The 14,186-nt window shown below is 22.9% G+C and overlaps 4 protein-coding genes across 4 annotated transcripts; 3 read left to right on the top strand and 1 right to left on the bottom strand.

Moving 5' to 3' along the window:
- Nucleotides 1–868: 868 nt before the first annotated feature.
- On the top strand, nucleotides 869–1,962 carry PGO_146920 (Plasmodium exported protein, unknown function; the record flags this gene model as incomplete). Its single annotated transcript, XM_028690680.1, has 2 exons — nucleotides 869–934; nucleotides 1,105–1,962. 2 exons carry the CDS (start codon nucleotides 869–871, stop codon nucleotides 1,960–1,962), a joined length of 924 nt encoding a protein of 307 aa, XP_028546481.1.
- A 1,410-nt stretch (nucleotides 1,963–3,372) lies between these two features.
- Nucleotides 3,373–4,836, bottom strand: PGO_146910 (Phist protein; the record flags this gene model as incomplete). Its single annotated transcript, XM_028690679.1, has 2 exons — nucleotides 3,373–4,545; nucleotides 4,687–4,836. The coding sequence occupies 2 exons, from the start codon at nucleotides 4,834–4,836 to the stop codon at nucleotides 3,373–3,375; spliced, it is 1,323 nt and encodes a 440-aa protein (XP_028546480.1).
- Nucleotides 4,837–6,403: 1,567 nt separating this feature from the next.
- PGO_146900 (Plasmodium exported protein, unknown function) lies at nucleotides 6,404–7,365 on the top strand (the record flags this gene model as incomplete). Its single annotated transcript, XM_028690678.1, has 2 exons — nucleotides 6,404–6,439; nucleotides 6,625–7,365. The coding sequence occupies 2 exons, from the start codon at nucleotides 6,404–6,406 to the stop codon at nucleotides 7,363–7,365; spliced, it is 777 nt and encodes a 258-aa protein (XP_028546479.1).
- A 3,051-nt stretch (nucleotides 7,366–10,416) lies between these two features.
- Nucleotides 10,417–11,425, top strand: PGO_146890 (tryptophan-rich antigen; the record flags this gene model as incomplete). Its single annotated transcript, XM_028690677.1, has 2 exons — nucleotides 10,417–10,485; nucleotides 10,628–11,425. 2 exons carry the CDS (start codon nucleotides 10,417–10,419, stop codon nucleotides 11,423–11,425), a joined length of 867 nt encoding a protein of 288 aa, XP_028546478.1.
- Between the last annotated feature and the right edge of the window lie 2,761 nt (nucleotides 11,426–14,186).

Raw genomic sequence — 14,186 nt, 5'->3', positions numbered from 1 at the left:
TAACTTGATATAAACGTTTATTCGCAAATGTTTAACCGCATTTTCTCATAACCACAATTAAATTATTAATATAAATCCTAAACTAACTCAAGTACTTGAGTTTGTCGTATAAAATATTGAAATTTCCATTTACTACAATAGATATATTCCCCATGAAGCATTCCACTATTAAGTGTTTGTTTATAGTTTTAATTGAATGCTTCTCCTAAAAATATATGTTTTTTTAATTATATTTTAATCTATTTTTATTTTTTCCTCTTCTCAGTTTAAATTTTAGGAATAATATAAAACATATATTGTTCTTTTAAAATAATATACGCGCTATTATTATGTCAAAATTGCGTCATAATTTGCAATTATTTTTGCGTATTTTATTTCATATATTTATATTCCCCTTTTAAAGAATACAGATTTAATTCTATTCTAGTAAAATAAGGAATTTCGGACACAAAGCCTAAATTATTTTGTATTTTTCACATTCTACATAGAAACTATTAATAATTATATAAACGAATATTACCTTGAAGAATAATATTTCGTTTAAAATTTTTAAATTATGCATAAACAAATATTTTTTATAAAAATGTACCTTTTCCCTTTCAATTCTCTAATATATATTGTTCTACTAAATTTTGTCGAATTCTTATTAAGGCAAATGATTTTTTGAATTTCTAAAAGATAAATTGTAAAAAATATATAATATATATATATACAAAAAATACAGTTACTACGTTCTATTAAATTCTACAAAAAACATATTTATTCCAAAACCCTTCCTTTTAGTTTTAGAACGGGTTTTCAATTTTAAAGAAATTACATTTAAGTATAAAAAAAAAAAAAAAAAAAAAAAAAAAAAAAAATTACAAGTATGCTATCTTTCATCAATGGATTTACTTTTGCCTTATTAATAATTACAGGAGCATATTCTTTCGAAGTATGATGTCAATTGAATTTAAAAATTATGTGATACATTTTAAATACTTCATGTTTTTCATTTTAGATGAATGAAAAACCATTATTATATAAAAATAAATAAATAAAAATTCCCATATACACACATATATATTTCTCTCTTTAACGCAATACAATAATAATAATTCTTAGACATCGTCCAATGATAATATATGGTATAAGAATGTAAATCCAAAGGGGAATTTCGATGAAAGAGCTAGCATATTGAGAAGGCAAAATGTAGAAGATAAATCTCTAGATAAAAATGAACATTTAAAAGAAAGAATTATAGATATGATAGATGATAAACATTATAATTATAGAAGAAAAATTGACACGTTAGTGAATAATGACAAAGTATTAAATCTGCATGATGAATTGAGGTGTGATAAAAAATTTCAAAAGTCAGATAAGGAATTCATACTTGGTGAAAATATGGACAATTTATTTGATACATTAAAGAAAAATAATGATTTTGACAACTTTTATAATTCATGTGAAAGTGTAAATGAAGATGCATCTCATTCACTCAGGGGCCTAGAAAATGATATACATTTTGAAGATTCAAGTGATAATTTAAAACATAACAATTGTTTGGAAGACAAATATAAATTAATAAGACAAAAAAGATGTCTTCATAAATTCAGAAACCAGGCTAATATAGGAAAAATCAATGATCCACATATTGTAAAATTTTTTAAAAAAATGGATTCAAAGCTTGAGTCAGAAATATTAAATTTATTGGAAAATTATAACAGGTATTATGTTGATGAATACAAACCTCGAAATATTTCCAGTACTCTGAAAAGAAATAGAATGTACTTGCCATTCATACTTAACGTGTTCATTATAATTATGTTTGCATTGTCTGGCTCACTATTGGGAATTTGTACATTTCAAATATTAGGAATTTTAATGGCAATTTACTATAAGTATAAAACACATAAATGCCAGAAACTCATGGATCGAATTAAAAATACTTCACGTGTACCCCTAAAAGCAATGAAGTAATTTTTAAATACCCCTAAAAACTTATATGTAATCAATCCAGAGAAACTAAATTTTTTCGTAGGGTATATTTATATATATAAGTGATTGTTTTTTTCATTTATTTTCTTAAAACATTTAATTATTAAAAAAAAAAATTATTTACACTCCTGGTATATTCAAACCTATTGATATTATACTGACACTTTCAAGGTATTAATTTTTTTTAATTCATTTTAGAATATAGATAGATTAAATATTTCTTTTTATTTCATTCTATTTTGTTTTTATTGAATTTTTTTTTTTTTACCTTGTAATACCATTTGTTTTGAAATTTCAAAATTTTATTTGTTTCAATTTATGCATTGAATGATTTTTGATTCGTAAACTTTAGGTCATGCTTTTTTATTTCCCGCAAAAAATAAATCTAACTTTTAAAAACTCCTTTTAAATTGGCTCGACCTATTTTGTTACATTTGTTTATTAAAAGTTAAATATTTTAATTGCACATATTGAGACACAACCTTTTTTTTTTTTTTTTTTTTTTTTTTTTTTTCGTTTGGTGATACAGCTTTGATGTAGATAACATATTTTAATATTTAATATATTATGTATATTTTTTCCCATGTCTTTTCCCTTAACAATTTCTTCCATACTTTTTTTAACTTGATATACCTTCCATTTTCTTTTTGTGTCTTAATTTATTAAAGAAACAGCATATTCTGTCATTTAAACATAAAAGATTCCACATAAATTATATATAATATGAATGTCCTTTTTTTTCTTTAACTCACGTGATGCATTAATTCATAAAACATTTTTTTATTCATTTTTATATGTGCTATTTCTACATATGTTCTTTGTACCCTATATTATGTATGCTGCTTAAGTGAAAACTTAAAAAGCATTCATTTGTAAGTTTGTAAAGCAATTTTCTAAAATTAACAAATAAGGAAATATTCTCAATAAAGTCAGGACGAAAAAAAAAGGTAAAAAAAAAAAAACATAAAAATTCATTTAAAAGCTAATGTAGACATATAAAAGAATGGGCGCTTACATATCTGTAATATCTATGTACAAATGTGCATGTATAACATTTATACTTTAAATTATTTAAAAAAAACAAAAAAGAAGAATTCATTTAATTTTGTGTATTTAAATGAGATAGGATAATAAATAAAAATAAATTTATTTATTTCATGTATATTTATTAATGAACAAATTTAGCATAAGTAAACACTGTCCTTCGACGTGCGTATACATGTAAACTTACATCACATGAAAATATATCCCAAAATTCTGTGCGTCAACATTGTTACACAAGTGTTCATGCAACAATTAACGCATATATTTTTAACTAATATATTTTATGCATGTGGGATACTTATATATATATATATCATCAAGCTTCAGTTTCCTTTTCTTTAAAAAATATCAACCAGATTTTTTCTTACACATACGTGCTTTTCGATCTAAATATTCTTTCATTCCAACAACTACCTTTTCATTCATATTATCCCATTCGAGTTTTACTTTTCTTATAAAATTAGCATATTCTTCTTTAGGCCACATCGTGGTGTAAAAAAAATATCCTAAATTCTTATAAAACATTTCCTCTTTTAATAATAGAATTTCTGTAACAATATTATAGACTTTAAGCCATTGCTTATTTTTGTAATTATCTGATATCCCACAAGAACTAGATAATTTATTCCAATATAACATTAAAGATTTGAGTGAGTTAAATAATTTAATTCTTTCTTGCGTATTGTAAAGAGAAAATGTGTTAAGAATATCGATGTTGTGCACCATATTACCTAAATTTCCAAAAATTCCATTAAAATATTCATTGGATAAGGAAAACGTTTTATTTATAGAAATGGTACTACCCGTATTACTTTTTTCATAAGATTTTTTGTGCTTTCTAAAAAATGCACTATCAGTTTTTTGGTCTTTTGTCGATTTTATATTTTTACTATTATACATGAATGATACTTCACTTTCTGGATATTCACTTGTTAAACTCTGATGTGATTCAAATCTGTTATCATACGTTGGTATTTGTTCATTTACGACATTATTATGAATTTCATGCACCCCCTGGTGCTTTTCTTCTTTGGTATTTTTATAATTAATACACTTTTCATCATAATGATGTTGTTGACTTTCCTTATTACATATGTTATCATTCTTTCTTCCACTAAAAAATTCTTTATTTTCATTATTATGCTGATTTACTTCACGCATAGATTCATATTGTGACTCACATTCAAGTTCATTTTCCGATGCATATTGTGACTCACATTCAAGATCATTTTCGGATGCATATTGTGACTCACATTCAAGTTCATTTTCCAATTCACATGTTGACTCACATTTAGATCCACACTCATCATCTAAGAAAACAGTTAAATTTGTTTCACTACAATCACTGGGGTTATACAATGATTCATTTTCAATATCATGCCCTTCAATATAATCTCTATCATTGTGTAATGTATTACGTCGTTTCATTTTTTCAAAAAAAGTTTCAGATAATATTCTTGAACATCCATTATTTCTCCATTGTGATTCAAATATTGTGTTATCTCCGTGTGCACATTTATTCTATAAAAAATTTTAAAATAATGGTTATATAAAAAAAAATAAAACTGCTTATTAATTGCTAGTGTTAATATTTAATAACATACAAGAATAAGGTAATGTATTAAAAAAAAAATAAAATAATAAAGTACTAATAAAATTGACTTTTAATTTTACCTGTAAAAAAAGACATAGTAATGCTAGTATCAGTATAGTTACATACATTGAGAACGTAAACTTTGTGTAACCCTTTTTGTTCCTTTTTTTGTGAGTCCATTCTGAAGTATCAGTACAAAAAAATTCATAATTCTTCATTTTAGCCAAGAAAACCAAGTATTTTTTTTTTTGTTAAAATGTATTTATCCTTCTTACAGTATTCCACGATAAATATATATAACTAAAATAAAAATAAAATTCTTAAAAGGTCAAATTCAATGATCTATTTAGAACATATTACTCGTTTTCAACCGCTAATATATATACGTGATGTTTTTTTTTTGACTTTGTTTCTTTATACTATGTATTATTTTTGTAACTTCTTACTTAATTACAGTTTGTTCTAAATGACATAATTGAAACCTTATTTTATATGCATTAATAAAAAAAAAAAAAAAAAAATTGACAAACCCATTCATTCTTAGGATAAAAGTTTGCCACTTAGATAAAATACATGAACAAATAATTATAAAAACGTTAAGCATTATATACATGCATATTTAATCTTAATCCTTATGTATTATTATATTTTTTTTTTTTACATTATTAATTCAATAGAAAAATAAAGGAACTGTTGCTTTTTATGCTTAGTTTTATAAGTCTTTTTTTTTTTTTTTTTTTTTTTTTTTTGTAACTTCCAGAAAAATCATTCAATATTTCTTTAACTTTAGGTAAATTCTAGTTTTTTCCCCTAATTTTTTTTATTTGATTTTTTTCCCTTCCCTGCACCGTTAAGTAGCATTATATATTTTATTTGCTATAGCAAGAAAAATAGTACCTTTTCATCAATAGAATATAGAAGAACAGGTACCACATAAATTTTAGGTAACAGAGGAGAAAGTACATATCGATCGACACTTTTTTTCTTTTTTAAAATTTCCTTTTAATTCATCACAATTAAGATATATACAGTGTTGTACACCCGTAACCCTTTTCTAGCAAAATGGATAATTTTAAAAATATTCCAGAATTATCCCATAATTAAGTGAAATATATAAATAATTATTTAATATTATAAAATTCTTTTTTTCTATTTATACATTCTTCTTATTATACTTCCTACCTATATTTTTTTTTTCCCGTGATTTTCTTCTATTTTTATTTAAACGTTTGCTATATATTTTTTTAGTAATGTAAAAACAATTATGCATATATGCATAAAAAGGGTTTAGTAATATCATTTTATCGAACATTTTTTCTATTTAATTTTATTTGTTGTTTTGTAAATTTCCCATTTTTTCTCTTTTAATTTAAAAAAAAAAATAATTAATTTTTTCTTGACAACCTCCAAAAAATAGAAAAAAGAAATTAATTTAATCCTATTGCTTATTTAGTCAAAAACTAAAAATTATTTTTTCATACATAAGTATATATATTATTTGTGTATATATAATTTATATTACATTATAAATTATATAATAAATGATTTTCCCTTTTTTTTATTTTTAAATTATTTAGTTTTTAATTTTTCTATAATTAGAAAATTATCTTTTTAATTAATGCAATTAGAAAAAAATTCCAACGGCATTTTGTAACAGCGATACTTTTAATATATAAATAGATAGATAGAAACAGTACCGCACAATTTTTAATTTGGAAATATGGAATCTTTAATAAAGTATATCAAAAGAGGAAAAACAACTCTTTTTTTCTTTTTCGTGGAAATATGCTTACTATTTCTCGCAATTACTGCACGAAATGGGTCTAGTTCCGTAAGACATTGAAGAAAAAAATAAATAAATAAAAAAACTAATCTGTACTTTTTTTTCGTATTATATATATTTTTTTTATGTTTTATAAATTTTAACAACAGATTTTTTATTATTATATAACACATTCACAAACACATACATGAATTTCAAACTCTTATACTTTTTTAATTTACAGAATTTAACTAAAAAATCATCGGGTGAAGGAAATAACGCTAATGAAGTATTAAATTTGAAGGTTTCCAGAATATTAGTAAACGATGACAATGAAGAAAATGATAACTCTGAAGAATCATCAGATAATTTTGAAGAAATGGGGACTGAAGATGATGAAGTTGTTGAAGGTGAAGAACCTGTAGAAGGTGAAGAATTAGTAGAAGGTGAAGAATTAGTAGAAGGTGAAGAATTAGTAGAAGGTGAAGAAGTAGTAGAAGGTGAAGAACCAGCAGAAGGTGAAGAAGTAGTAGAAGGTGAAGAAGTAGTAGAAGGTGAAGAAGTAGTAGAAGGTGAAGAACCAGTAGAAGGTGAAGAAGTAGTAGAAGGTGAAGAACCAGTAGAAGGTGAAGAACCAGTAGAAGCTGTAGAAGCTGAGGAAGCTGAAGAAGCTGTAGAAGCTGTAGAAGCTGAAAAATCTGAAGAACAAAAAAGAACTGACCAATTTGAAGAACTATTAGATGTTGATAAAACAGAAAAGAATAATGGAGCGCCGAAAAATGTAGGAAAACCAAAAGAAATGTTGGATGAAACAATACTCCCAATTGATTTAAAATACATAGAAGCATTAGAAGACATTGCTATCTCTTTTTTAAAGGAGTTACAAAATACAACAAACGATTCTCAAAAAAAAAGCATAAAAAAAAGTGCCAATAAAGCTGTAAACAATTTATCTAGTGAATACGCAAAAAAACTTAAAAAGTAAAAAGAAAAAAATGGTAACACAAAAGACCTAACATATTTATCAGATTCAATAACATTTGCTATAAGTACAATAGGAGTTTCTATATTTTTATATAATTGTAAATTATATAAAATTATAAGATCTTCCATTATAATATATGCAAAATTATATTATTTTTGGAAGAACACAGATAAATATATAGGTTAGTGAAACAAAATTATAAGTTTTATCCATGCATATTTTTACAGTTAGATGAAAAATGTATAATATATATAGTTTCTATATATTTAAAGAAGAAAACAAATATTATAGCAGAAAAAAAAAAAAAAAAAAAAAGAAATATGTTTATGATAGAATGAATAAAATAACAAGTTTTTAAATTAGGAATTGACTAAAGATCTTACATTAATTATAATGAAATGTAAACACCTTAAGCATTAAATAAATATGTACAGTTGATATTCATATACACATATGCTTTTCATAAAATTAATTTAGTTTCTTAAAACATATTTTTGCAATATAACATATATATCTATATATTTTCATTATGTGCATATATAAAAATATTCATCATGTGTAATTATTAATAATGTATATGATTTTAACAAAGTGTGTTTTGTCTTAATTTATATGTAGAAGTGCACGTAAAATAGAACGAACATAACTGTCTAACGAAATAGTATCAGACGTTATAAGACTCCCTTTAATTATATTATAAATTGTGATTACAAAGAATAAAGGAAATATTTTAAATTTTATCCTACATAAAATAAATAGTAAATATACAATTGTACTATTGAAAATACGCTTTCTTACTCCATTACAATTAAAATATTTAAAATTTAATATAAATAATGTACATATAACAAGGAAAGGACGAAAATATATTGTTATTAATTTACATCTTTCACTATTTTAACTGTCAATTAGCTCTCTATTTCAAGAAATGTTTTTTAAGCATTTTTGATAGTAAAAAACCTTAGAATCTAGGTCTTATCACATTTAAACTTATTTTATATTCGAAAGATTGTCAATATGCGCTAAAAACATCGTTCCTCTTTAACAGTAAATGTTCTTAACAGCGTTCAAAATTTTTTCATTTCAACCTTTTAAATTTAATAAAATGAAAATAATTGATATGCAGTTTTTCTTATTTTTTTTTTTTTTCATACACTTTCTTAATAATATAAAGCAGAATAAGTATGTTGGGTTACTAAGAATAAATTATGACAAATGAAACAACATGCATAAAATCACTACTATTTTATAAAGCAACACGAATTCTCTAATGTGTGATTATGGCAATATATATTAATGTATTTCCTAAAAAGATGTTTTCTCTCTTTTTATTATAGCTAAATGTAATTAACTAATGAACAATGATAATAGGAGGAAAACCAATATCTCCATTTACATCTCTCTCATCTTCACATAACACATAAAAAAGAGAGGTTTCAGTTTTATATATTTATAAACTCCTTTTCCTTTCTTTTAGAAAAAACTTTCTTATAATTCTATATCCTTATTTTTGCTTCTCTTCTATCGTGTACTTTTAATTAATTATGTCTAAAAAATTTTATACAATGTGTTAATACATTAATGTGTGCTCAAAAATGTAACTGCCTTCGAAATATATAATGTCATAATCATTCAAGACCCATTTTGCTTAAATAATTTATATTATTTAAAATTACGTCTATTTTATACTAATTTTATAGATGCAGTAATTTTATTATTTTATTTACTCAGTTAATAAAGACCAAGAAATGTCCATTTTTTCATTTTTAATAGATTATTTAAAAAAAAAATTCCCTAACTTTCTTAAGTTTTGTTCTCGTTATTATCATTTTAAACCATTTCCTATATTTTTTTTTTATTCCGAACGAAATATAATACAACCCCTCTAACAAAATACTGGTTGGTTATTACATTTTAGTGTATTTGTGTTAACTACCATATGATGAGTTTAAATGCGCTAATAAAGATATAAGCAAAAATAGTTTTCTGTTTGCCATACTTTTCATGTAAAAAAAAAAAAAAAAAAAAAAAGCATATATATAATTAACAGTTCATATATAAAAGGAATAAAAATTCACGTCCTTCTATCTAACAAATTTGTTAAATCAACTTTATTAGCATTCTTATTAATGTCACACATGAGAAGCATATATATCAAACGGCAAAAAAAAAAAAAAACATATTAAAATCATTCTTTTAATCTGTTTAAGAATTTAGATTCAACTGTTTTTCATCAAATTATTTTAATTTTTTTTTTGTTTTTTTTTTTGTTCTTGTTCTGTTCCTTTTAATTTTTTCATGGTTTTTACATTAATTTTATGAAATTCAGAGCAAAAAATATATATAAAAAAAAAAAAGAAAGTCTTATATATCACGAAAAAATGAAGAAAAGATTAAATAAAATAATTCATAAATTTCTTTAAAAAAAAAGTGATAATTTTGTACATAAAAAACGTTACGTACATAAATTTTCAAATGAGCAAGTGTAGAATATATCTGTAACAAGTAGAGGTACGTTTCTAATAATCCTAAAAAGAAAAAAAAAAAAAAAAAAAAAAGTCAGTACGAAGTGCAACCCTACAAATTTATAAAATGTTTTATTATTTAATTTTTTCCTAGAGCACAATTTATAAAAAAAAGTAAAAAAAAAAAAAAAGCAAAATATATTCATGTTTTTCCTTTTTTACCCTGTATTTGTTGTTCTTAGTCCTCCTGAAATCATTTCTAAGTTAAAAGAATAAATTGTTAATGATTTTAAACTTCATCATCACTTCTTTTATTTTCGTGGTAACTATACGTTTATATTTTATAACAGCTCATTATAATCAAAATATCAATTCACTTTAGTCAAATAAAAATAAACGAATAAATGTACATATATATACACATGTGCTTAAATACACAAAAGCAAAAAAATATATAAACATATAAATGAATAAATAAATAATTCAATAATTAAACAAAGCATCAAAAAAGAAAAATTTCTCAATTTATTAGTAGTAGAAACTAAATTAATCTTCTAATAAAATACAAATATACAAATTTAAAAAAATGTTAATTTCGAAATATTTCACTACATGTGTTATATCATCTGTTTTTCTTTTAAGAAATATTTCTATAGTAAGATAAAAATTACTTCTAAATAAATGCATACAAAAGAAAAAAAAAAAAAAAAAAAACTCCCTAATTATGTTTAACATTTTAAATTCATATTACCTACAATAATATGTGCATTTTAAATAAATTACAAATTTTTATTTAGTCCCCTCACCATGAAAGGACCTTGGCTAACAGTGAAGCAGAAAATGAATATCCCACTAACCTAGCTCCTGTAAATACTATAAATGCTTATAATCCTGAATGGGACAATGAGTGGCATGACCAATTAAATGAGGATTGGGAAAATTGGAAGTTAACTTTAAATGAAGAATGGCATAATTTTACATCCTTTCTGAAAAATGATACGGAGGATCTTTTACAAGAAAAAAATAATGAATGGGATGAATGGATTCAAAAAATGCAAAATAAATGGTCAAATTATGATCAAGTAATGGATAAATTATATAAGTCTATTATTTATCTTAAATCATTTTCATGGAATGAAAATGATTGGATAGAATGGATTAATTCTGATTGGAAAAAATTTATGGGAATGGATTGGCACAGATGGATAAACGATGTTGAATATGATATAGACACAAAAATAGAAGATAAATGGGATCAGTGGAAAACAGAACAAATGATGTTATGGTTAATGACTAATTCAACATTTGAAGAACAGTATTATATGGAAAAATTAGAATCTGGAAATCCCTCATATAGTGATAAAATACAATCTTTTATAAGCCTATCTACAAAAATAAGTAAATGGAAAACAGAACAATGGGAAAATTGGATACAAGATAAAGAAGAATATATTAATCACATTAAGAATAGTAAATGGTTACAATGGAAAGGAGACCACTACTTTTTATTTAATAACTGGAGAAATAAATTTATTAAAAATTGGATAAAAGAGAAACAGTGGGAGTTTTTGATAAAAAAATGTAGACAAATTTAATTTGTCCAAAAATTGCTTTAAGTAATTAATTAGCAAAATGTAAGTAAGCGGAATAATGTTTATTACACCGGCCTTCAATTTAATTAGAAAACATTTCATGTCGATTATAGGGAGACATGACAGAAAAGGGGAATAAATGAACAAAATAGATATAAAGAAAGACAAATATATACGTGGACAAATAAAAAAATATGAAAATTACAAAAAATCTAATTTATCTTATGCGTATTGCTACATTCTAGTTAATTTCTCATATAAAGGATGAATACAAAACTGTGAAAAGGATGCACAATCATAATGGAAAAAGGTTTAGTAAATTTAATATAATCACAATCAAATGCGATTATGAAAAGTTTTAATTCTTAAATTTATTATAAAGTAGGTCATAAATAAAATTAAAATTCCTCTTTTTTTGTATTGTGTCCATATAGCAAAACTTGCTATAATTATGCAAATATAAAAGTATATAGTTTGTGTTAAATTTTACTCTTTTATGTAACGTTTTTATAGTGTTACAAAAATAGATTTTTTTTTTTTTTTTTTTTGTTTTGTTTAGTTTTGCTTACTTTTGTTTAGTTTTTTAATTATTAATTAATGTTTTATCTATGTATAAAATATTCGAAATTCATTTCTTGTCATATTATGTTTCACTTGCTGCTCTGGATCTCGATTAACATATATTAAAAAAGAATTATTCATAATATACATTGAACTTAATAAATTTTAAACGATCATTTAAAAAGTCCATTTAATATTTATAGCACCAAAATGTTTTAAATGGATTATTTAAGTTTACATTTCTTACTGAGCATTAGAGCTTTGACGATGCGAATGCTATTTCATTGGAGATATTCATTCGGCAGTATATTTATATATATAACTATACATGCGAATAGTATATTTTAATTTGGTTTTTGTGTTAAATGTTCATATTTAAGATGCCAAAGGCTATAAGGATGAATAATTCGATATACCTAGTGTGAAGGTAAAATAATTAGATCAATGAGTTAGGCTAATACTGATTCTGCAAAATAGTGTAATGAAAAAATGATATTAGTGCAACTTTGCAAAAGTAACAATTGTTACGCTTGTCCAGTTTGTATCAAAAGTTGGTCAGAATAACAATGTATGTTCCATTTAATTATAATTACACCTTTTCACTATTCTTAGAAAGTTCTAAAAATCATTTCCCAATTATGATTATAATATTTTTTTAAAAATATATTGTAGAACATTGAATTTAGCAAAAATTTTCCATATACATATGTATTTTAAAAAAAAAATTCGGTGATTGTTGTTTGAGAATGAAGAAAAATTAATATATAACATATCTTATATGATAAACAAAAGAATATATTTGGTACATATCCTACAATAAAATTACAGAAAAAAAATTTTTTGTTACTTTTTTTAAAATAAATGTAAAGACTTTCTAACATATTCATTCCACATTGTCATTTTAATTGTTAAAATACATCGTTTAATTATGTGTGTATTTTTATACAATTTTCTTTCCATAGCTTGTTCCCTATATTAAAAAATTTTAATGAATTTTTTTTTCCCTTTCCAACATAAATAATAATTTTTAAAGGTATATTATTAAATTTCTTTCCCTAATTTAAAATTTTTTTTTTTTTCAAAATGTTTTAACAAAATTCTTCTTTTTTTTTTTTTTTCTTAATTTTTTATTATATAATTTTTTAAATCCTAATGAACAATTTTTTTTGCTTTTCACAAATCGCGGTATTTTTATTTAATTTACATGAACTAACAAAATATTAATATAAAACCTTGATAAGAATATGCGGAAATTTTTTAAATGGAAAAATAAAAAAATACTATCATCCGTAACAACAGTGTTGACAATTTTTTCATTTATCATTCTATTATGTATCACAACTATGTTCCTATCTAAAACAAATAATTATAATAATGGTAGTAAATAATAATAATAGAAATAATAATAACAATAATATTAAGCCTTTCTATAATTCTAAAATTACGGTTCTATAAAACAACTTCTTTAAAAAATATATATCATTATAAAATTTTATTAATACATTCGATATGTTTACACCTAAGAATAACATTTAAGATCATAAAATTTTAAATTATTTTACGATATTTAAATCCATCCTACTTTTATTCAGTAATATATATAAAATTTTGTTATTATCCACCAAATATCTTAATTTTTCCATTTTTTTTTTTTTTTTTAAATAAAAAAATATTTTTTTTTATTTTTAGATTATTCCCTTTTAGCGCAAATATTTTTATAAAATTAAATTTAGATAATTTACATTTTTATCCTTTTAATATTTTTCCTTTTTTGCATGTATCCTATATATTATTATTCAAGTTTTTTTTATCCGAATAACAATTTTTTTAATTTGTACGTGATAATGCAAAAATATATTATTATGTTACCCTTCCTCTACCCCAAGAAAAATATATTTTCTTAATCTTATTAATTAAAATGATATAGTTTTAAATGTACAATAAAATTAAAAAATGTAAAAAAAGTAGAGGAAAACAAAAATAAAAATTAACAGTGCTTACATATTTTGGAAAATCTTTTCCATCCGCTTTCGCAATAAAAATAAAATACTTCAAAGTATTTTGTAGTTATTGCACAGCTTGCGTTATTTAAAAAATTAATAGTTTTAATGTCATATTTCGTAAGATAATAAAAAATAAATTTTATTTTTTTTTATGGAATTATTTCTAAAAAATTAATTATCGTTTCACATGCTCTTTAATT

Source organism: Plasmodium gonderi (genome assembly GCF_002157705.1).
Source record: "Plasmodium gonderi DNA, contig: Chr14, whole genome shotgun sequence".
Classification (NCBI taxonomy): Eukaryota; Apicomplexa; class Aconoidasida; order Haemosporida; family Plasmodiidae; genus Plasmodium; species Plasmodium gonderi.
This window is presented reverse-complemented; position numbering and strand designations above follow the sequence as displayed.